This window comes from Callospermophilus lateralis, chromosome 3 (assembly GCF_048772815.1).
Source record: "Callospermophilus lateralis isolate mCalLat2 chromosome 3, mCalLat2.hap1, whole genome shotgun sequence".
NCBI lineage: Eukaryota > Metazoa > Chordata > Mammalia > Rodentia > Sciuridae > Callospermophilus > Callospermophilus lateralis.
The window spans coordinates 173,906,316-173,929,935 of NC_135307.1; the positions used below are offsets into that span (position 1 = coordinate 173,906,316).

At 52.4% G+C, this 23,620-nt stretch overlaps 1 protein-coding gene across 1 annotated transcript; it reads left to right on the top strand.

Moving 5' to 3' along the window:
* The first annotated feature begins 252 nt into the window (after nucleotides 1-252).
* On the top strand, nucleotides 253-21,392 carry Xkr7 (XK related 7). The gene is made up of 3 exons (XM_076849033.1): nucleotides 253-836; nucleotides 19,094-19,296; nucleotides 20,437-21,392. The coding sequence occupies exons 1-3, from the start codon at nucleotides 253-255 to the stop codon at nucleotides 21,390-21,392; spliced, it is 1,743 nt and encodes a 580-aa protein (XP_076705148.1).
* The last annotated feature ends 2,228 nt before the right edge of the window (nucleotides 21,393-23,620 follow it).

Genomic DNA, 23,620 nt, shown 5'->3' on the forward strand with positions numbered 1-23,620 from the left:
GATGCTCTCCCCACCCCCTGGCTCCGTGTCCCTTCCCAAGGGGGCTGTCCCCATCCGGCCACAGCCTGGGTGGATGGGGGAGGGGAGGTGAGGCGCCAAGAAGAATGAATAATTGAAGTAGAGGGAGGAGGAGGAGGAAGAGGAGGAGGAGGAAGAGGAGGAGGCGGGAGCCGCCCGCACAGGGTCCTCCCCGCTCCGCACCCCACCCCCTCCGCCGCCCGGAAGTCGCTCCCCGCCTCCTGCTCCGCCAACATGGCCGCGAAGTCGGATGGAGCGGCGGCAGCGGCCGGCCCGGGGCCGGAGGGGGCGGCCGGAGGCGCCCGCGGCAGTACGGGCGGGCGCGGGGAGGCGGCGGCGGTGGCCGGGGGCCCCGGGGTGGTCGGGGCGGGAGGCCCGGGGCCGCGCTACGAGCTGCGGGACTGCTGCTGGGTGCTGTGCGCGCTGCTCGTGTTCTTCTCCGACGGCGCCACCGACCTGTGGCTGGCGGCCTCCTACTACCTGCAGGGTCAGCGCACCTACTTCGGCCTCACGTTACTGTTCGTGCTCCTGCCCTCGCTGGTCGTGCAGCTGCTCAGTTTCCGCTGGTTCGTCTACGACTACTCCGAGCCCGCGGGGGCCCCGGGACCTGCCGCCAGCACCAAGGACAGCGGCACCGGCGGAGGCGCCATCAGCACCAAGGACAGCGCCGTCGCCTTCAGGACCAAGGAAGGCAGCCCCGAGCTGAGCCCCCGGCCCGCGCCCTCCTCGGCCAGCGCCTACCGCCGCCGCTGCTGCCGCCTCTGCGTCTGGCTGCTGCAGACCCTCGTCCACCTCCTGCAGCTCGGCCAGGTCTGGAGGTAGGACAAGAGCAGGTGGAGGGAGTTAAGTCTGAGGAGTGTGGGGACAAGGAGCTGCCTGCCGCCCCATCCCTGCTCTGACCTTTCCAGGTCCCCTTCTTGTCCCGACCTCTGCCCCGCCCCACCCCATTGCAGCTCCCATTCCTTCTCAGTCAGCTGCTCCTGACCTCTGCCCCCCTGACCTTGTCCAACCCGAGTCATCCCCTCAGATCTGCCCATTGCAGGAGGAGGGGATGGGGCAAGAAGGGAGAGAAAAAGATCTTCAGGGGCGTGTGAGTGAGGAGGACCAGGGCTCCTGAGGATACTGAGTCTGGGAACAGGGCCACAGGGCTGCCTCCAGCCCTGACCCCTCCTCTTTGTCCTAGTGCTGAGCCCAGAGTTAGGAAAGATCTCAGAAGTCCTTTCTTGTTCTCAAAGAAGCTCAATTTGGAATTGCAGCCCCTTCCCAACCTCTCAGGAGAGACAGGATTTGAGGCAGCTAAATGACCATCCTGCCTAAACTTCTTGGGCTTTTGGGGAAAGGGTGTGCTGGACTCAGAGAGGAAGCTTTTTGCCTTCTTCTGCTTCCTAAGGACTCCCTCAGTGCCCTCCACCTCCAAAAGGGCCAACAGGATCTGGAATCTTGCATCTGACATTAAATGGTCATTGGCTGCCCTTTAATCCTAGGACAGTAAGGCAAAACTGAGGCTTTGTGCAAGCTGCTCACTTCCAGGCTTCCTTCTCTGCCAGGACTGAAGGTGCCTGCTGTGATGAGTTAATTGGTGAGAGGGGAATTCTAAACTTAGGGCTCCTCTTGAATTCAAACTGCTCTAGTACTTTGGGTCCTCCCATGCAGTGCCAAGATGAGTACACTTACTCTGTGATCACAGGCAAACCTCCTCCTCCCTCTGAGCCTCAGTTTCCTCATCTGTGAAATGAGGGAGGATCCCGACTCTTCTCATTTCATTGGCTTAACTTACCTTTCCTTACCTTTTTAACCTGTTGGGATGGTCAGGTGAGACAAGGTCTGCGTGAGGACCTTGAAAACTGGGACATATTGGGGACTGTAATGGATTATCCTGCTTCTAACAGATGTGGGGGAAGCATAAGAAAAGTCACTCTAGAAATATAAAGGGAGATTCTTGCTGTTGTTATATTTACTCTGCTACTTGTTAACACATTTTGCCTAACTCAGAAGATTCAGTTCTGGGTTGAGGGTTGGAAACAAGACTCCCAGGGTTTGTCCCAGCTGCTCACTTGCTGTGTCACCCTTGTTGTGTTGCCAGTTCTTTCTCTACCTTGGTTTCCTCATCTATACCTGCCAAGATGATGTATATATTGCATTTAGTTTGCCCGGGGGGAAAAGGGGGATGGAGTACTATCCACACAAGGTGGTGTTATTATTATTAGCTCGACACATAAAAATATTCGTGTCTACATCCAGGAACTAATCTGCATTTATCATTCTGTGCCCGAGTGGACAGATGGTGAAAGTTATTTTTAGATTCTGAAATGGTAACTTCCTATTCTTGGTAGCCAAAGCTTCATCCCCCTTTCCCTTCAGCCTAAAGTGGGCCAGCTGCCCCACGACTCCCTGGCTACCCTCCTCCCCATTCAGAATCCACTCACAAGAAGTGAATAGGTCTCTTCTTCCTTGATCATAGACTGAGTTTCCTTTAAATTGGGAAAAATGACCACAGGCAGGGGTTCTCGGGGGAGTGACTGGAAACAGCTAAGGGTTCACAGAGTGCCATGGCTTCTTAGATAAAAGAGCTATTTCCACTATTTCCACTGTCTCCTAAGTGAGGGAGTTTGGATGAGATGACTTTGCTGGGATAGCAATCTAATGGCCATGGGGTGGAATCTGGCTATGGCAGTGTGTTGTGTGGCTTGTACAGTATTCTTAAAACCCAGGGTCCTAGCTTCTCTTGGGGGAAAAAAAATATTGGCTGTGGCAGCATCAGGCCTGTAACAATATAGACAGGATATGTGTACTCTAGCTTCTCTGCTTTTCCCTTTGATTACATCTGGACCATTTCTCTTAGGCATGAGAGCATTCATTTAGCATGAGAGCCCTAACTAATGGTTCTATAACAATTATTTTATGAAGCACTCATTTTGTTCCAAGCCTACTGGTTGCCTTCTTACCTGCTTTATCTCCTAAATCCCTCCTAATAATTCTGTCATGTAGTTAATATTATAATTTTCACTTGACAGATGAGGGAACAGAGGCTAAGAGAGGGGGCATCCTTGCCCAAGGTCACACAGCAAGGGGTTGGAAGAGCTAGGATTCAAAATTCTCTGCTTTCAAAGCCCAAGTTCAATTTATTCACCATGTAATTCTGCCACTAAAATGTCCCCTGTGCTCAAAGAATTATGAGCCTGAGATTCCAAGATTCCAGGATGATAGAAAGTCAGACTTCTGTTGTACTGAGATAAGAATGTGAAAAGAGGGAGAGGGAGTTGTTCCATCAGGGTGAAGACAAGGAAATAGTGTATACTCTGGGGGCAATGCTGGATTGGAGGAGGTACTTTCAGGAGACTTACATCTTCATCTTGGTTTGCAAGTGACCTTGGGCCAGGCTTTTCCCACCTCTGGGCCTCAGTTTCCCTATTTTTGAAATGAGAAGATTAGATTGGATGACTTTAAGAGGCAGAATGTGCCTTTCTGGTCCTCATAACACGCTAGCATGGTGCTGGGAAGTGACTTGCTCAGAACAGCTTAAGGTCATCATTAGACTTGGGGACTTTCCCTCTAATACCCTCTCTGTCTAGGCTACAACATTTCTCCCTCTGCCTCCTAATAAGCCCTTTACTCCAGAGGGGTTCTGAAATGAGTTTGTGACCTGCTGGTGCTTCATTCCCTGCACAGAACAGAGATGGCTTGAAGAGAGAAGTGGGGCTGAGGTCTGCAGAGAGCTGGGAAGGAATTACCCACAGCTGACTGTTCTCTTTGAATTCAGATTCTGCAATCAATTAGGGGAGATTTCGTAGAAATGGCTATGGAAATGAAAAATCCACATATAAGCTTACATTAATCATGTGAGAATTCTGACTCTGGGTCTAAATGACTGACCAGAGCTAAAGTCTCCAGACCCTTTTTCAGAAGCTTGGGATCCTAAATGTCTAAGAACCTGGCTGAATAGGGGGAAATCTGGAGAAGGTATAGAGAGATCACTGGGTCTGCCTTTCCTAGAAATTAAGCAGTGTAGGCACAACATGTTTGCTTACTATGTGAGATGTTCTCACAGATGTGCTGAGTGGCGGGAACAGGGGTAACAAGAAAGGAGGTGTGTACCTGAGCCCTGCAGAGTCAAACCTGAGAGGCTGGCCAGCCACTCATCTCCTAAGCCCGTGCTCCCAATCCTGAATAAAATAAATTTAATCTTAAAGATATTTTTTTTCAATTCTTCAAGCTTATATAATGCTGGATCAAAAGCCCAAGTGCTTTGGGAAACCAGGCAGGTAACATAGACATAAGGCACAAGGAGCGTCAGACAAGGGGATATTATGGGGAAGAAGCATCCTGGAAGAGGAAGTCCACCTTGCTACCCTGACAGTGCTGAGGGAAATCATGGCCCCAGAGCTGTCGAGTCTTGATTTCTCAAGAGAAATGGGAAATTGGAGTTTTTGTGTGAACTTTCCCAATTTTCAACTACCAATTAAGATATTTTAAAATAGTATTAACCAAATGAAACACACTTGTGCACCTAACTTCTTGTCACCTCAGGCAACTTCTTTACAATTGATAAGTCCCTTTCACACAGATGTTATATAATCCTAAACATAAAATGAGAGAATTCACCCCGCAGGACCCATGTGAGGTGTCCCAGGCTTACAATCTCATCTCACCTTGACATCTCCCCTCTGATGGCTGCTGATAACATCTATTTATTGGACAAGGAAGTTAAGGCTCAGAGAAGTCAAGAAACTTGCCCAAGATCACTTGCTGAGTACGTGGGAAAGAAGTGAGGGGCCTACCCAGCTTTGCACGATTACCAAGCCCAGCTCTATCCCAGGCATCCCATGCCGATTAGGTTGGGGGATCCCAGAGCAAAGTCTCTGTGCAGCCACAGATTTAATTCTTGAGAGGAGAGCAAATAGATCTTTTCAGCCAGATCCTCTGGCTGTGGGCTGGACACCAGCCCGTCTTCATCCCCCCCCCCCCACCCCTCTATCAACCCTCTGAGCTGTTAAGCCACTGAGGGCTGTTAAGCCAATTAAGGTCCTAACCCTGTCTCCTCTGACCCTGTGGGCAGCGGAGCAGTAAGCCATGAATCCTGCTTTCCCTAATCTTGAACTCATGGGCCCCAGCTTTGCCCAGATAAGCATGGTATGCTAAGCCAATTAGTGTGAGAAGGCCTAGCCCGGGATTCCTCCTGGGCTGTCAGGATCTGGGCACCTCGAAGTGGAGAAAGGGGGAGGCATTCAGGCTTTGGAGGCCTCCCTTAACACCTCTCTGAGTCTCTGTGGCAGCACTGCTCCCTCTGCCTGCTAACAAGCCCTGCACTCCAGAGAGGTGCTGAGATGAGTTAGTGGCCTGTGGGGTGTACAGGTGGGCTCTGGGTCTCTGCTCTGGGAAGCTATATTCTTGGTATAATGTTTAGAGCATGGATCCTGGATTCAAGTGTTCTCAGCTCAAATCCTGACTCTACTACTTCCTATAGGTGACCATGACGAGGCCACATAATTTCTCGTCCCTCCTAAAGCAGGGACTGTAATTGGACCCATTCACCTCTTGGGTCATTGGGGTTTAATGAGATAATGTGTACAGGGGTTTAACAAGAGGTGGGTCCCACTATTAAATGTTCAAAAACCCTTGGCCACAATTAGTGTGTCATCAGCTGGGATTTTCTACTTGTGGAGCAAAGGTTTATTCACTGAACAGGCAGCCCCTGAGGCCATAGTGACATGGTGGCCATTCATTAATCTGAATTTATTCATTCAGCAGCTAGGCCATGAAAGAGGGAGCTGGGAGAATTTGTCTGGAGGAGGAACAGGGTCTTAACTTGTGCTTTGCAATGTCCACTCTGGCCACTGAATGGAGACAAGACTGGAGGGAGGCCAGGACTGGAGTGGCAGGGCCAGTGGTCTGCTTCAAGCTGAGCTCTGGTCCTCAGTTTCTCCATTGGGCACATGATGAATGATCAGAACCTGCTCTCTAGATTCAGCGGTGTCCTGCATCTGCCACTTCCTGTGACTTTGGGCTGAATTCAACTGTGCCTTGATTTCCTCATCTGCAAAGTGGACATTCTAGTAATAATATGTATTTCATGTGGCTTGAAGATGTAGCAGATTAAATACTGTGTATAGATTTTTCAGCACAGTGGCCAGGACACAGAAGTACTCAACAATTATGATTAGCCTTTGTTAGTTGTATTATTATGTTTAAAATAGCCCAGGACTTGGGTTCCATAGTGGTTTTCAAACTGTGTGTCACTGTCCTCTCTCCATCATTTCAACCCAGGTGTCTCTGTTTGTCTTTTTTTGATACATTGACTCCGTGTCTCATATTTTGCTTTGAATAATCAGTGCTGCAGCTGGAACATGTTTACAGCCTTTGAACTTGTAGTAGTGACCCTCCAGTAGGTTCCTCCCTGCTCTGACTCTGCAGGCCTCCAGCTGGGGCCTCACCACCCACCTCCTGGGAGACCCCTCTCCAGGACACACTGCACCCCCCACCCGCCCTCCTCCCTTGCCCATCCGCTGCAACAGGCCATTAGAGCTGCTCCTAACAGACACAGTGGCGGCAGTTGGGCCCAGCGTCCCCTGTTTGATCTATAAAGACCACACAGGAGAAGCCCTAGGGAGTGGGAGGAGGGAGGACTGCCAGGAAATGGCTTTGAACCCTGACAGCTGGGGCGAAGGTCTCCAGGGAAGGGGGGAGGCTATTTGGGATCTGCTCTGGCCTCTCCGCTCACCACCCTGCCTTTGTTAGGGTATCCAAATTCCTCCCGTTGGAAATTCGATCAGCCTCCGGTTGTCCTACCCCCCAAGACCCCCAATGCTACTTAAAACCCCAGTGATTGTTCTCAAGCTTGGCTCTGGTCCTGCCATCCTGGATTACCAGGCCAGCCAGGATCCCACCTGCCCCAGAGCAAGTCCAAGCGCTTTAGCTTGGCACCGAGACCCTTGCCCTCTGCCCTTTCATCTCCTCCTGCTCCAGCCCTAGGATGATCTGCTGCTCCCTCTTTCAAAAGCAAGCCTTGCTTTTTTCCCTGGGTAGGGGCTGCCCTCTCTAGCAACATCCCCTCTCACTCATCTCCCAGTGAAATTCTGCACATTCTTCAAGGTCAAGCTCAATTGCCACCTCTTCCAAGAAGTTCTCCCTGGACAAACGAGCACACTACCGCCCCCTGCCTCCCAAGGCCCCATTTTCCACTTCCTTGACCAGCAAGAGTCATTGTTTTATAATCTGAAATGGGAATTGCTTGGCAGTTCTGTTTGTTTATGGAAGAGCTACTCATGCTTGTTGAAACCTCTGGCAGGACAGACAAGGCTTAAAGAAAGACCCCCCTCCACTCATTATCTCTTGGGGTGGAGGGTGGAGTTAAGATTTCTGCTTAGTAATTATTTATTGCAATGCTTGAAGATTTTACTTTTGGTTTTAAATTAATCAAGGCATACATGAATACATTGAACTATTTTTTAAAAGGTCAGATAATCCTAAATCTTAAATAAGACTTTAATCATTCATCTTTACACATTCCTGTTAAATATGAAGTATGGAGATGAGGAATAAGGACAGTAGAGCCAAAACTCCGGCTCTGTCACTTATGAGCTTTGTAGCAGAGACTTCTGCTGAAGCTTGGAGGACACGTTAGACGATCTGAAAAGCCCCTTACAGTCTCAAGACACTGTGACTCCAACGGGTGGTTTTGTGATACTAGATTCCATGATGCTTAACAAATTGGTAGCACCTGGGCAAGTTCAGCCTGAAAATGTGTGTGTTTGGCCTGCACAGTAATTTTGGGGGTGGGGGGGTTTGGTCTACTTTTTAATGAAAAAAATTTTTTCCAGTACTGGGAAGTGAACCCAGGAACTCTACCCCTCAACTATATCCCTAGCCCTTTTTATTTCTTTATTTTGAGACAGGGTCTTGATAAGTTGCTTAGGGCCTCAAACCTGTAATCCTCGAGTCTCAGCCTCCCAGGACAGTGAGATTATAGGCATGTGCCACTGTGCCCAGCATGTCTAGCTCTAATGAAAATTCTTATTACAGAAAAATGTAAACATCTCTCTACACAAGTAGAGAGAGTCAGCTAATGATTCCCTGTGTACCATCACCTCACTTAACAGTTATTAAGTCCTGGCCAAGCTTGTTTTATGTAGGGCAGCACCATGCAGTAGGACTCTGGGTGACAGAATGCACTCTCCAATTCAGTGGTCTCTAGCCACACAAGGCTCTTGAGCACTTAGAATGAGGCTAGTGTGACTAAAGAACCAAATTTTTAACTACATTTAATTTTGACGAATTTAAATGTAAATTAACTGTATCTGGAAGTGTTGGCGATGTAGGTGTTGGAGAGCATAGTTCTAGAGCTCACCTCGTTTCCTTCCCTTTCATATTATTTTGAAGCACATCTCAGACATCCTATCATTGCCTCCATAAATATTTCAGTATAGCTCCAAAAAGACAGACTTTTGAAAAACATCTAAAATATGTAATAGTGCTATCATACATATAAAAAGGAATAATAATTTCTTTAAAATTCACACGGTATTTCTTTAATTAGTTGCCAACATTTCCAAGTTGGAACTTTCTTTCTTTTTGCATAAATATCCTATTTTGCAGCTATTCTTCAAAAATTGATAAAAAAAATATTGAAACTTAGTCATTTAATCTCCATTTTCTCTGAGGGGAGCAATAGGGGCTGCCTCTAGAGTTCCCCAAAGCCCCAAATAATGCAGTCACCTTGGCCCCTCTGCACATTAATGTTTGAGACCCTGATCTTCCGTCTGCAATCTCACAGTTAGGCCAGAGACGAATAGAAGGGATGCTTTCTCCCAGCTGTGACTTCCAAGTGCCTTCATCTGCCACCAGGAGGCTGGAATCCAGTTCATGACATCCCACCTCCACACAAGGACATCAGGAAAAGAAAAAGAGGGAACCAAGAGCCTTGGGATTTTAGAACATGGGGTCCCGAGTTTTAGTCTCTGCTCCAACTCAACCCATTTCACAGAGCGGGAGACTGAGGCCCAGAGAGGGAAGGACAGCTGGCTGTACTCATACAGTGAAGAATGTGAGTGGCCAGAACCTGGTCCCAAATGCTTGGCTTGAGAGCAGTTGGCTGTTTCTCTGCCCAGCAACAGAGGGACACTGGCTGGAAGCTGACAAAAGTGTACAGGATGAGAGAGGGTTTCAACTTTTCAGCCAGAGCCTAAAATTAGTGGCTGGGAAGTGCTTGGCCTAGGTCCAGCAAGAAAAGAGGTGCTGTGACTCCGTAGGGGGCTGCGAAGGAGGAGGGAGACAGCCTAGCTCCCAACACCACACGGATCGGGAGCCAAACGTGTCGAATCACATTCTTTACTGACATTTATGATTCATTTCACTGCCAACTCCAGGAAGGTCCTATTTTTTACATCCTTGATGGAGTGCTCAGAATTGAGGGGTGAGCTTATGGGGAAGGGGGTCTCAGCCATCCCCTGCAAGAGCTGTCTGGGCCACCCTGCAGATGAGGTGGCAAATGTTTCCCTGAGAACCCACAGACTGGTCTGGGTCCCTGTGGCCTGGCTCGGCTTGACCTCTGCCCTGTGGTGACATAGGAATCACTCAGCCCTCACTTGGGATGCGACTCTGATGCTTTCTGGCTGTTGGACCCTGCACCTCAATATCCAAGGCCTGCTAAGCCTCTACGGGCCATCCTCACCTGGAAACTGCTCTCCAGTCCTTCACTCCTGTCCCCCTGCAGTCTGTTCCCTTTAACTTTTTTTTGTGTGTGTGTGTGGGGGAGGGGGTACCGGGGATTGAACTCAGGTGCACTGATGCCTGAGACTCATCCCCAGCCCTATTTTGTGTTTTTTTTTTAGCAGGGTCTCACTGAGTTGCTTAGCACCTCACCTTTGCTGAGGCTGGCTTTGAACTTGTGATCCTCCTGCCTCAGCCTCCCAAGCTGCTGGGGTTACAGGCATGTGCTACCATGGTGCAGGGCTGTTCCCTTTAAAATGCATTATTTGAGATTTTCATGTGTCGTGGGATAAGACACCTTATCTTGGGATCAGACAACACTTCATCTCTGGCCTTCCCCTTTTCTTCTTTCAGCTACAGCCATTCTGACCACTTACTGCCCCCCTCCTGCCCACCTCAGGACCTTTACTCATATTGTTTCTCTGCCGGAAACTCCCTTCCCTCCCATGTTCATCTGCTTAGATCATGTGCCTGCTTGAGACCACGGTCACCCCCTCTAGAAAGCCTTCTCAGACTCCAGGCCCTTCTCCCCTAGCTCTGCTGGAGCCTAGGAACATGTTTGGGGCCTGTGGGGAGCCTGGAGGATGTGTTTCTTATTAGATATTTACAGGATGGTTTAATTAACACACAGGCCCCCCACAATACTGAGTTCCTGACAGATGGGCTCAGCTCGTCTTGCTCCCCACTCCGTCCTCCAGAGTCCCCGGCAGGTCCTCAAAAATGCTTGGAAAATAAATGTCAAGCGGGTTTGCGGTGTAGCGCAACAGGACAGAGCATGTGCTTAGCATGTGTGAAGCCCTGGGTTTAAACCCCCAGCTCCCAAAAATAAGTCAAATGAACCTTCCCTTTCCTGAGACTCATGTCTTCTCATCTGGAAAATGGGAATCTCATTCGCAAACCTCCCAGGGCTACAGTGAGGATTTCTAGCATAGCAGGTATAGAAAGTATTGAATGAAAGGTAGCTATTTTCTGGGGGCAGACAGACCCCCAAAGGAGATCTGCCCTAAGAACTTATCCCACAGGGTCTTCTTTGATCCTCTGTCTCTGGGGGACACATTCAATAAGCACCAGGGACAGCCAACCTGGGAGTGGGTCTCAGCCCCACCAGAAACTAGATTGAAAACTCCAAGCCTCCTTTTTCCCTGTCTGGCCTCTGATTCAAACAACCCTTTCAAACCTCCCCTGATCGAGTGCCGAGTGCCGAGCACCTGGGCTGGCTGTTTCATGCATATTGCCACTCTTGGGTTTTCCCTTTGAGGTGGATATTGGGCTGATGGGTTCAGAGAAGGGAGGCAACTGGCCCAAGGCCGCACATAGTAGGTGAAGGAGCCAGGATCCCAGCCCAGGTTCCCTGGCCCCTCATGCGGGCTCCCTGCCTCTGTGCTTGATGCCTGTCCTCAGGAGCTGGTGAAGCAGAGCCTGTGAGTTACGGGTCACCCTCTTCATTCATTTACTCACTCAACAGGTGAACATGCATTGAGCTCTCATGATGTGGCAGGCGCTAGGGACAGCCCAGAACAAGGTAGACTTGTCCCTGCTCTTGTGGAGCTTAGTTTCGTGGAGAAGGACCCACGACAAATATGTCAGCAAGTAAATTAAGGCATTTTGGGTTGTGATGTGGGATGAAGGAAACAGGGTAACATGACAGAAACCGACCAGAGGGGCGGAAGTACTTTGGAAGAGTGGAGGGTCTGGGAAGCCTCTCTGAGGAGGTGACACTGAGCCCAGGTGACTAAGCAGGTTTGCTGGGCATCACTGAGACCTTGCCAGGCAGAGACCCTGAGGCTGGCCTGGGCTTGCTGTGCTCAGGAAGCACAAGTCCAGCAGAGCCGGGGGGCAATGAGATAGGGCCGCACGAGGCCTCAGGCCATGGTGAAGATTCATCTAAGAGCAGTGGGGAGCAGCTTGGCCTGACGAGGAGTTTACGAGACCCCTGAGCCGCTGCAGAGGACAAGCTCTGAGAGGCAAAGATGGAGGCCAGGAGGCCAGGCTGCTGGGGTACACTGGCTCGGACCAGAGTGGTGACAGTGAGGGAGAGAAGCACTGGGGCTCAGGGCAGCAGGGCCTTCACGTTATCAGAGTTGGCTAGGTAGAGAGGGGCCTGAGGAGAGCTCCTCGGGGGAGGCAAGACTCTGCTACTGAGGCCCATTTTATAGAGAGGACTGAGGCCCACAGTGGGCTGGACCTCCCCAGAACCCCCTGGGCCCCCTGACTCCTTCATACTATTGTCATTTTCTCCTCATCTTTCTCTAAACCCATAGAATCCCAAGAGAAGCTTCTAGGTCCGTATGTCCAACAGGGGTCCTCCCAGGCAGCCCTGCCGCACACCCTCCGTGGTTGTAACAGAGGCAGCCTTGATGGGCAGCTGGGTGATGGGGACATGGAATGGGTATGAGGCTTGCTGACCTTGTCCCTTCTCTGACTCAAGGGGCCATGGAGAGGCCAGACCAGAGTCCTAGGTCTGGCACTAACTTTTTGTGTGACTTTAGACAAGTTCCAGTCCATTTCTGAGTCTGTTTCCTCATCTCTAAAATGAGGGTAATAGTCGTACCTACCTGAAAGGCTTGCAGTGATACACGGACATGCTAATCTGTAGTTGGCACCTAATAAATGTGATAAATGTGGGTTGTTATCATTATGATTAACCCCTGAATACTGCCCCCTGCAGAGTAGTGATAGGCTTGACTGGTGGGAGGGTCCTGCTGCCTCCCGACCCCAGCCTGTTCAGCAGTCAGTGGTCTTCAGGGCCTAGCCCACCGTGGAGACCACAGAACTCGCCTGCCAGCCGGAGGCTGGTTCCTGGATGGAGTGGAGCGGGGGAGCCGCTGGAAGCTGCTGTTTTTGGCCCAGAGCTGTGAGGGGGTGTGGGGAGGGGCGAGAACACACACTCGGAAACACCGAGACTGACAGATGGAGGAGCTGAGGATGTGAGAGACACAGACAGACAGAGAAGGACCCAGAGTCAGGGAGAGGATGAGCAGGCAGGAGGAGACGGCCGGAAAACTAGCAGTTCCACTGAGCCACGAGCTGAACAGCAAGCCAGCAGATGGACCACGCAGCCCAGGGACCAAAAGACCCCAGACAGACTCCTAAGCAGACCCGGGATCCAAGACAGACAGGAAGACAGACTTAAAAAGTGGAACCAGTGTCCCCAGGGATAAACAGATCTTCACAGCATCCAGAGGACAGACAGACAGGCTGACTCAGGATCCCAGGGTCAGACTAACAGAGGGACTCAGTACTGGAACAATGTGGCCCATAGTCTAAGGGACAGTCAGGGTCTCAGTATGAGACTGACACACAAATGATTGCCTCACAATGATGTAGGGATGGGTAAAGACGCTGACCCTGCATTCAAGGGACACATGCAACAGACAGATCTGAGCCACAGACAGACAATGACCCAGGATCAGAGGCCCCAGGTGGGGCCAGGTTTGACTGAATGAAGACTAAGGCTTGGGTCAGAAACCAGCCTAGGGCCAGAGACTCAGGGTGATGCAAAAACAGGAGAGACACAGGGTGGCCCAGATGCTGAACCCAGAAGCTTCCTGGCTTCTCGGGAACATGAGCCCCCCTTGTCCTCCACCCTTTCTTCTATTAGAGCGGATCCCTCAAACTCTGGGGGACGCTGGGAGTTTCCTGGGTCACAAGAGGCAGTTGGGCCTGGAGAGAATGGAATGAGGTCCCATCCAGTTCTTGGCCCTGCTGCTTGCTGGTGGAGGCCCCGGGGTCCAGAAGAAGCAGCTCGTGGATCCCTGAGCAGAGGGATCTCGTGAACTAATTGCTGGCTGCTCTCATCTCCAGGGCCTTTTGCTCCCAACCCCAACAGTACACACTTATCAGTCCCTCCGAGTCCTTCCAGAACATGCTTCTCTTAGCACAAGACTGGGAGTCAGCAAGTTAAGCCCAAAGTGGACTTCTGAGTGCCTCTGTTTCTTCATCTATAAAAGGGGGGCAGCAAAAGTCCTCATTTGAGGGCACTGACTGAAGTGCTGGGCTCCCATGGGCTCAGGCCACTCAAGTGTGAGAACCGTTGGGAGAAGAGAGGCCTTACAAGGACCGAGGGCATCAGGGAAGCTTCCTGGAGGAGGAAGGACAGAAATGAATCAGGGAGGACAGGAGGAGCCTGTGAGGTGTCCTGGCTCTATGCAAATTCAGGTAGAGACGTCCAGGGCCCTCCAGGATCAGGATGGAGAGGCTCATGTTTATTCATTCATTCAGCAAAAATGTATGAAGTGCCTATTCCATGCATTAATGCAGGGGACACAGCGATGGCCAAGGCAGAAAAGTCCTTTGCCCTCGTGGAGCCCCAGGGATAGACTAGAATAGAAAATAAAAGTCTAAATAAATAAATAGATAAATAAGCCTATTTCATAATATTGAGAAGATAAGAAGACCATGGAATGTGACAGACTAGAGTGATCTGATGAGGGTGGCAGTACCATGGTGGGATGGGAGGCCTTGGAGGCCTCCCTAAAAAGGTGACATGTGAGCTGATGAGAGGTCAGACACAGAAGGATCAGGAGAAGGGGTGCCCAGGTCCAGCGAGCAGCATGTGCAAAGGTCCTGCATCAGAAGCAAGTCTGGCTAGGTTCAAGAAACCTCCAGGGCACCTGGGCGGGGGGGATAACAAATGGGACAGTGGCTTGAGGTACAGTGAGAAATGGACAAGGCAGATGGTCTAGCGCCTGAAAGCCCAGGGGAGAAGCTCAGGTTTGATTCCAAGTGTGATAGGAGGCCTTTGGAAGGCTTTGTGAAGGGGAATGACATGATCTGACAGCTTTTAAAAATATCCCGCTGGTCGCCATGTGGAGAGTAGACCAGAGGGGGGAGGGTGCACGCAGGGAGCCTAGAGAGAAGGCTGATGTGGCCGTCCAGGCAAGAGATGACAGTCGCCTGCACCAGCTGGTGGCATTAGAGAGATGAGCAGACTGGAGATAGATTTGGAGAAAGGAAGATGTGCTCTCCTCCCCTGAGGCTGGATTCCTTGCCTTGAGCTGCAGCGCCCTTCTCTGTGAGTCGTTCAGTCCCATTTATGGTGATACCAACTCCTTTCAACTTCCTTTCAGAAAGTGGGATGTGGGATAGCGTAGGCCTCCTGGAGGAGGTGTCAAGAGAGGCTGCTGGTAGTTAGGAGGTGCAAAGGCCTCCACCCAGTATATGTTCCCCTCTCCCCCAATCACGTGCACATCCTGCTACAGCCTGAAAATCATTCTTAAATATATCATGTAATTTAATGCTTACAACAGGGAGGGTAATAAGGCTCAGAGAAGCAGAGAGAGACCATCCAGGGCCGCACAGCAGGTCCAGGGCAGGGCTGGGATGCAAACCTACCAGCAAGCCCAGCATATTGTCATCTTGCCTTTCAGTTGCTCGGTGGCCATGACACAGGTAGGGTGGCAAGTTGCCAACTCTGTCCTAGAGAAGGGGAAACTGAGGCCAGAGAAACTAGGTTGCATGTCCTGGGCAGGATTGTTGTAAGACCTTTGAGGGCTCTGCATCTATCAGGCATATTAAAATGCAGCCACATCAAACATCAAATGTAAATTATATATAACCAGATAAAAGCCAAATTGCAGTTGACTGGCTGACATCATGTTCTGTTTTGCAGACATTTAATTAAACATTTATTAATTTTGATTCTGCAGTTTTTCCCTGTGTTTTAGAGCCAATTTTTTTCCAGGCCTGAAACATTTTCCTAGGCCCATGAACATCTCGCAGGCCCTTGGCAGCGAGTACCTAGCGCCGGCTGGAAAGAACAGCCAGTTTGGCCCCGTTGCCAAAAGGGGCAGAGCAAGGCAGAACCCAGGCCTCTCCTCCCCAGGCTGCAGCGTGCTCTTTGTGCTCCCTGCCAACCCCACGTTCCTGGGGCTCGGACGCCTTTCTCCCATGGCAGGAGCCCTTTGGGCTGGGGGAGCCCTTTGTCTGTAGTTCGCCCAGAGCTGGCAGAGGAGAGGGCAGGAATGGGCGGGGAGGTGGGCAGGCGGCCTGTCAGGTAGTGATGGGTGCTGGCCAAGGGCCGGGCTTCCCTCACGCTGACCCAGGCCCGGAAACAGATGGTCTTCCAGCCTGAGAGAAATGTCCAGGGTGTCGCCCTCCCCCAACTCCCCAGGCCCCTTCACATTGGACCAGCTGGTCTCTCCTTCCTGTTCAGAGCTAGAGCTGTAGAAATGGGTTGGGGAGGAGGGGCAGGTGTGGAGGCTGGGAAAGACGGCCTCTGTTCTGGCTCCCTTAGAAACGCCAGGGCCATCTTGGTTTCCTTCTATAGCTCCCCACCTTTGGTCACCTTCAGGCCTGCCCTCTGCCCCTCCTGTATCCCCTGCCCTAGCTCAGTGCTGTCGCTGCGGTTCTGAACCAAGGCCCAGCCCCTCCTGGCTCCCCTCCAATCCAGCTTTGGAGCCAGCTTTGAGCTACCAAGCTGGCCACGTCACCTCTGATTCTGGGATAGAATTCAGATTCAGAAGAAAATCTGAAGACTCCAGTCCAGATTGGGGGTGTGTGTGTGTGTGTGTATGTGAGAGAGAGAGAGAGAGAGAGAGAGACGCCAGGATGGAAACCAGGGCCTCCTGCACACGGAGCACACACTCCTCTACTTCTCCAGTCCAGAATTTGATGCTCTTCACAATTCTAGTCTTTTTATGCTCCTACCCATTAAAACCCTCCTGTCCAGGCCCATTCGAACCCTGGCCATTCCCTTACACGGCCAGGTGCCTTCAGGCCTCTGTACATCTGCTGTTTCTTCCACTTGGAATGTCCTTCCACCTCTTGGGCGCCTTCAGTGCCAATCCATGCTTTAAAATTGAGATCAAATCTTTCTTCCTCCTGGAACTGTTACCTGACTTCCTCCCCCAGGCTCAGTTATCATCTCTTGTCTGGGTTCCAAAGCGTCTTGTAACATCTGTTCCCCCTCCTACCGTTACTCCTTCCCAGGGGCGTGCAACAGGTAAGGACAGAGCAGGTGGCCACGGTGCGCTTGCTGTGTCAAGGAATGCCTCTGGCTGCTAAGATCCTTACATGAGGATAGGCCCCGGGCCCAGAGAACAGAAGCTACAGGGAGACAAATTTCCACTCGTTACAAGAAACACAATCCGGCCTGGGAGCATCTCCGAAGCTGCAGGTAGCGCGGAACGAGGCAGTGGGTGTCACGCTCGGGCTGGAAACGGCTGAGGAATCCCAGTACTGCCAGAGACTCACAGGGAGGCACCTGTGCATTTTCCAAGGCAGCGGCTGAGGGACCAGCCCACCCCCCTTCTGGATGCCAGTCCTGTAACGTGTCACATGGAGGGTGTGTCTGCGGCATCATCTGTGCCAGGAGGATCCGTGGATGAGGATGAGGGCCCTAAATTAGATGTTCCTGGCCACGTTTTGGGGGGGAGGGTCTGGCTCTGAAAGGATCCCCAGAGCCGTCCAGCCATCCTCTCAACAGAGGAGAAACAAAGGCCCAGGGAAGGCCACACAGCTGTAAGACGAGGAGAGCTGTTGGAGGACACTCTGGGTGTAAGCTGGTCCCATAGCACCGCAGTCCTGTCTCAGGCTGGTAGCACAACAGGAATACAGCTGGTCATTGTCCCCAAACAACACCCCGATAACAAAATGAGAGCCCATCCATCTGGGAATATACTTTCCAAATCCCTGGTTCTTCAATTGTAGATTCAGGCAACAGGATCACTAAATCTGTGTTGGGATCACTGCCAGTTTCTCGGGGCATGCATTTTTGGAGTTTCCCTCTATGGTTTCAGCAGAAGCCTGCCTGCCCCAGGAATCAAAAAGCTTTGGGGGCTAGGAAGGAGGAGGGTCTGTGGTCATAACAGCTAGGAGTGGAGCTGTTGAGCAAGAGAGGGGAAATCAGACCCAGAGAACTGTGTGGACAGGTTTCATTCATCCTTCCTGGGTACTGCACTGTACAGTGTACAAAGTAGCTTCTCATCCATTTAATTAATCATAACTTCTCTGGGAGGGACTAACTAGGGCTCAAAGAGGGTCTTCTCAAGATCACACAGTAAATTAAAATTGGAAATTGAACCCAGGGTTCTGCGTTCCTTCCTTACCTGCTCCAGGATTACCAGAGTTCTGTTGAACTCGACACACTCGCAGTTGGACATGTATGCACTCATTCAACCCACACGGATTGAGTGCCTAGTGTGTACTAAGAACTGAGGCTGCAGCAGTTAGCAAATTGAACTGACCACTCATGAAACACAGCTTGAGGGAGATGCGTACCCCACAAGGACTGAGTGAAGAAGTCAGGCAAGCAGAAGAAGCATCTAAAGGTGGAGGGTAGTCAACAGACGCTTTCTAAAAGAAGTTGTGTTTAAAAGCTGAACTCTGGAAGAAAGGCATGACTTATCCAGGTTTGGGGCAGGGGAGGAGGACAGAGGGGGGATCAAGCAAAGGGAACAGCAGACGCAAAAGCTCAGCAGTGAGGGAGAGCACAGGAGCTCTGGGTTCTGTGGCCTTGCAGAGGAACTGGAGCCCTGAAGTTTGTTAGGGAAAGTGGCATGAGAGGGGGCCGCAAAGTCTCAATGCCAGGAGAGAGGGAGCAGCTTCCCTGCGCCCCCATGTGGGGACTGGGCCCTTGGAGGTGAGCTCAAGAACAGGTCAGGAAGCTGCTGCAGCAGAACTGGGAGCTGGTACCAGAGGCTGTACCTGAACTGTTGATGGTTTCCTGTAAGAAGCAGTGCCATCTAATGGTTAAAGTGCTGCCTGGGTTTGAATCCTGGACTTTACAGTGTGCAAAGTAGCTTCTCATCCATTTAATTAATCCTCACAACTCCTCTGGGAGGGACCAAAGAGGGCTCGGAGATGGTCTTCCTAGTTGTGTGATGTTGGACAAATGATAGGCCTCTCTGGGTCCCACTTTCCTCATCTATAAAATGGGGACGATGAGAAGGTATCCTTTAAGCTTAGGGCACTCTCAGGTGTCAGTAATTTTTCAAAGAAATTGGGATTGGGGATGGTGGTGCACCCCTGTAATCCAAGCTACTAGGGAGGCTGAGGCAGGAGGCTTCCAAGTTCAAGGCCAGCCTCAGCAACTTAGCCAAATCCTGACTGAAAAAAAGGGGGCGGGGGGCGCGCTGAAGATGAACTCGGTGGTAAAGCGCCCTGGGTTCAATTCCCAGCACTACAAGAAAGAAAGAAAGAAAGTGGTCCCCGCAATGGTAGTGATGACCCTATATTAAGGCCTTCCCTTGTGTCAGGACTTGAAGCTCCTGCGCCCCACCCCCACCCCAGGTGATCCCCCACGACCATTTTGCAGCTGAGGAAGGGGGCTGGGCATAGCAGGGACTCCCTGCTCTTGAGGGTGGGCCCTGGCAGGTGACAGCCAGAGGCGGAAGAGCCGGGGGAGCTGAACCTGCGTCCCCTCCCGCAGGTACCTGCGCGCCCTGTACCTGGGGCTGCAGAGCCGCTGGCGCGGGGAGCGGCTGCGGCGCCACTTCTACTGGCGGATGCTGTTCGAGAGCGCCGACGTGAGCATGCTGCGCCTGCTGGAGACCTTCCTGCGCAGCGCGCCGCAGCTAGTGCTGCAGCTCAGCCTGCTGGTGCACCGCGGCCGCGAGCCCGACCTGCTGCCCGGTGAGCCCCGCCCCGCCCCAGGCCCCGGGGAGCCGTGAGCGCCGCTTCAGAGCCGCTGGGTCAGGGCTCGGGGAAGCCCGCCCTATATTCTCATCACCCTCCAAGCCTCTCAAGACACCTGGTCCCCCTCGGACCTGGCCCCTCACCACCCCTCAGGTCCCCTGGGCACCCCCTCCTGCCCCTCCCTCCCCCTTCACCAGGGCAGACCAGACCCTGCCCTTCACCCCCTCAACATACCTTAGATGCACTGGGGAGTCCCCTGTCCCTTTATTCCCTAAACCGTTTTGATCCCAGCCTGCATCTCCAGAAGACTCCCCTACCCCACAGATGGCCCAACTGCCATTGGTTTCCAGAGAACCTCTCCGTCTGCTGTCCCACTGGAAGTCCTGGGGACACCTCCAAGGCTTAGACCTGGTCCCCTTCCTATCTTTCTATAGGCCCTCTTCACTCCCACCTGCCCCTTCTAGAACATTCCAGGCCAGCCCCCTCAACATCAGAGAAAAACTGCCAGCCCCGTTTCTCTGGGGCACCTGGTGCTGTCCCCACCCAGACCCTGCCCAAACTACCCTCAGTGTCCCAAAACACTGTTACCACAACTCAGACCCCCTGGGATCCCTTTCCCAGCATAGGAGCCTCACCTGGGATCTTGTCTTGAGCCCTCAGATTTGAGTCCTAGGTGTCCCTCCACACCTAGACTCAGCCTGGTGCTCCATGTCTTCTAATGGCCCCTCCTGGCTCCCCATGCCCTAATCATGACCCCCTCTTTACCTCTTCTTCCACTCCCAGAGTCCTGATCCTAATTTCCCACCCTCCCACACTAAGACCCTTGAATCCTAATAGCCCCATACTAGAGTCCTAGACTTCACCCTTTTAGATACCAACTTAGACGCCCCTTTATGCTCCACGCCTGCAGAAATACCCAGCCCAGCCACTCTTGCTCCTCCTCACCTCATCATTGTTCTTGAGGACCTCCCCCCAAACCCTCTCACACTTCTGCAGACCCAGAGACCTCACTCTTCCTCATGCTTCCCTTACGCCTCCTCAGAACCCCGCTCCTGACCCAGACCCTCCCCTTCTCCCCGGACCCCAACCCAGACCCACCCTAACCCAGCCCATCCCATCCCCACCCTCTCTCCACAGCCCTCTCCACCTCTGCCTCCCTCGTGTCCCTGGCCTGGACGCTGGCCTCCTACCAGAAGGTGCTACGAGACTCGAGGGACGACAAGCGGCCGTTGTCCTACAAGGGCGCCGTGGCCCAGGTACTGTGGCACCTGTTCACCATCGCAGCTCGCAGTCTGGCCTTCGCCCTCTTCGCCAGCGTCTACAAGCTCTACTTTGGCATCTTCATCGTGGCTCACTGGTGCGTCATGACCTTCTGGGTCATTCAGGGGGAGACAGACTTCTGCATGTCCAAGTGGGAGGAGATCATCTACAACATGGTGGTGGGCATCATCTACATCTTCTGCTGGTTCAATGTCAAGGAGGGCCGCAGCCGCCGCCGCATGACCCTCTACTATTGCATTGTCCTGCTGGAGAACGCCGCGCTCACTGGCTTTTGGTACTTCAGCCGCAACTTCTCCAACGACTTCCACTCACTCATTCTGGTCTGCGTGGTGGCCTCTAGCTTTGCACTGGGCATATTCTTCATGTGTGTCTACTACTGTCTCCTGCACCCCAATGGACCCATGCTGGGTCCCCAGGCACCTGGCTGCATCTGCCCTGAGACCCCAGGGACCTGTGGCCCACCAGCCGATGCCATCACAAGTCCCCCACGGTCCCTGCCCAGGACTACAGGCGCCGAGCGAGATGGGGCCTCCGTGGGGGGTGAGCGTGCAGGGACCCCCACGCTACCTGTCTTCCAGGTGCGGCCTGGCTTGCCTCCCACACCAGTGGCCCGCCCCTTGCGGACAGAGGGGCCTGTCATTCGGATTGACTTGCCTCGCAAGAAGTACCCAGCTTGGGATGCTCATTTTATTGACCGCAGGCTCCGGAAGACTATCCTGGCATTGGAGTACTCCTCTCCCGCCACACCCCGGTTGCAGTACCGGAGTGTGGGGACTTCCCAAGAGCTGCTGGAGTATGAGACAACGGTGTAGGCCCCAGTCTGCTCTGACAAAAAGGGATGGACTTGGCTGATCCCACATCGACTACAGTATTGAGCCAGGAATTTCAGGGCCACCAGGCTGTGGGGGGGCATGGATCTGTTGATCCAAGGGTAGAGTGGCCCCATCATTGAGTTCTTTTTAAGGAAGGGGGCTGTCTTATGGAGACCCCAGCCCCAGGCCCCATTTACAGCCCTGTGGCCAGTTCCCTAGATTCCCCTGAACCAGGGCCCAGGGAATCAACTGGTGCTACACTCCTCATGAGCTGCCCCACTTTCATGGGGCCTCCATACCATGCCTGTTGCAGGGGGCCTGCACCCTCTCCCCTGCCTGGCATTGTCCACACATCGCCCCTGGTGAACCTACCAGAGGAAGGGCACTGTCTGGAGTCCATGGCGAGTATGGCAGCTCCTTGGGGGTATGGCAGTGGGCTGCCTCTGTGGTGGGAGGGGATCACTGAGAAGGATGGAGGAGGCCATGGGAGGTGGGGGTGAGTTTGCAGCATCTTGTGGATGGGATCAGCATAGTACCTGGAGGGTCTGAGGCCTGGAGTTAGGCAGGAGGGCAGCTGAAGGAGGGAGTAGGGGTGGGGGGGGGAATTGGGATGGGGGCTGATAGTGCAGAGATGGAAAGAACCCCAAGGGGTCCAAGCTGGCAGAAACCTTGAAGGGTGGAAAATCTGGGGGAGGAGAACCTGCAGTCCAGGGTCAAGTCCAGAGAAGGACTCTTTGGGAAATACACTTCATTGTGGGCTCTGTTATGGATGAGGTTTGACACCTTGGGTGAAAATATTTCAAGGAGGCATTTTTTGCTCTAGATGAACATCTAGAACATTCCTAAGATCTTGAGCACAGCAGATAAAATGTCCAGGAGGATACATTGTCTGAGTTCAATTATAGATGAGGATCTAGCTCATTTGGCAGAAGAACTATTGTAGAGATGTGCTTAGGTCCAGAAGAAGTTCTAGAAGAACACTTACTGATGAAATGTCCTAGGAAGTCTGTCATATATTATGTATGACAAGCAAGGACACTGGACCCCTGCTGCTCTGCTGTGGAAGATTCTAGTGCTTGCCATGGTGGGGGGGGAGGGGGCTCTAGAAACCAATGCAAATGGAATGTTCTAGGGGTACCTATGGGACTTCTAGGCTCCTGTCCACCTTGGTCCACAGTTATCTTTCTAAAAGGAAGTTGTCCCCAGAACCCCAGAGACATATCAGCTGCCAACTGGTTCTTAGCTAGAAAAAAGTAGCTCTGGGGATGTGACATGAATCCTGGATTTCAGCCACCCTGCAGATGCCGCTCTGGGGAGGGTGTCTGGGAAGCTGACTTATTTTTGTCTCCAATCTGACAACCTCCCCAAGACCTGTGTTCCATTCCCTTGGCCTGAACATCCTGGGGTGCTCATGGGATCACTCATTCAGGGCCACTTCTAGTCCTGGATGGGGTGCAGAAGGTTGGGAGTAGAGAAGGAGACAGCTCCACGGAGTGGAGACAGAGCCTCTAGGCAGAGACTGGCTCCCCTTCCCACTCACCCATGCCCGCTAAGGCACGTTTGCTGGGAGGATATCTGAAGCTCAGCTGCAGGGTGGGGCCGCAGTGGGTGTTAGAATCAGACTATGCAAATTAGAGGGGGTGCTGAGCCCTTGCCGGCTCAGCCTCCCTGGGGATTATAGTGGGGAAACTAAGGCCCAGAGTGGCAGCTACTCTCCCAGGTCTGGCTGGACCATCAGATGGTGATGGGTAATGATGGATTTACTGAGGATGTAGGGGGGGGCACATTCAGGGTGTAGGGTGACCCCACAGGCAGCGAGGGCAGGATTGCACCCACAAGCACACATCATAGCTGTGATACAAGGCTCCCACCCTCCTGGCATCACAGGCGGCTGCATCCCTCATGCCGACATTTAAGAATGCATTTCCTTCTTCCTCCTGTTTCCCTGAGAAGCCTCAGGAACCCAGCCGCAAGAGTGATAGGGGGTTCCATCCCGACCCAGATCCGTTCTGGTGGGCTCACGGATTCTCCTTGTCCTCTGTCCAGAACTGTTTTTGGAGATCCAACTCCATGACCAGTTACGCACAGCATTGAGGATGGGGACCAAGACCCACTGCCTGTCTCTCCAGGGCTGATTGTGCCAAGAGTTTCCACCCACAGGGTCTCCCTTACACCGTCCTCTGCTCACAACATCCTTACAAGAGCCATTCTCCGCCTACCCTACAGAC

Bases quoted from the DNA above. Each gene is read 5' to 3' on its own strand.
- Xkr7 (XM_076849033.1), top strand. From the start codon at position 253: ATGGCCGCGAAGTCGGATGGAGCGGCGGCAGCGGCCGGCCCGGGGCCG. The intron at 837-19,093 runs GTAGGACAAGAG...CCCCTCCCGCAG, and splicing joins CAGCTCGGCCAGGTCTGGAG to GTACCTGCGCGCCCTGTACC. The intron at 19,297-20,436 runs GTGAGCCCCGCC...CTCTCTCCACAG, and splicing joins CGAGCCCGACCTGCTGCCCG to CCCTCTCCACCTCTGCCTCC.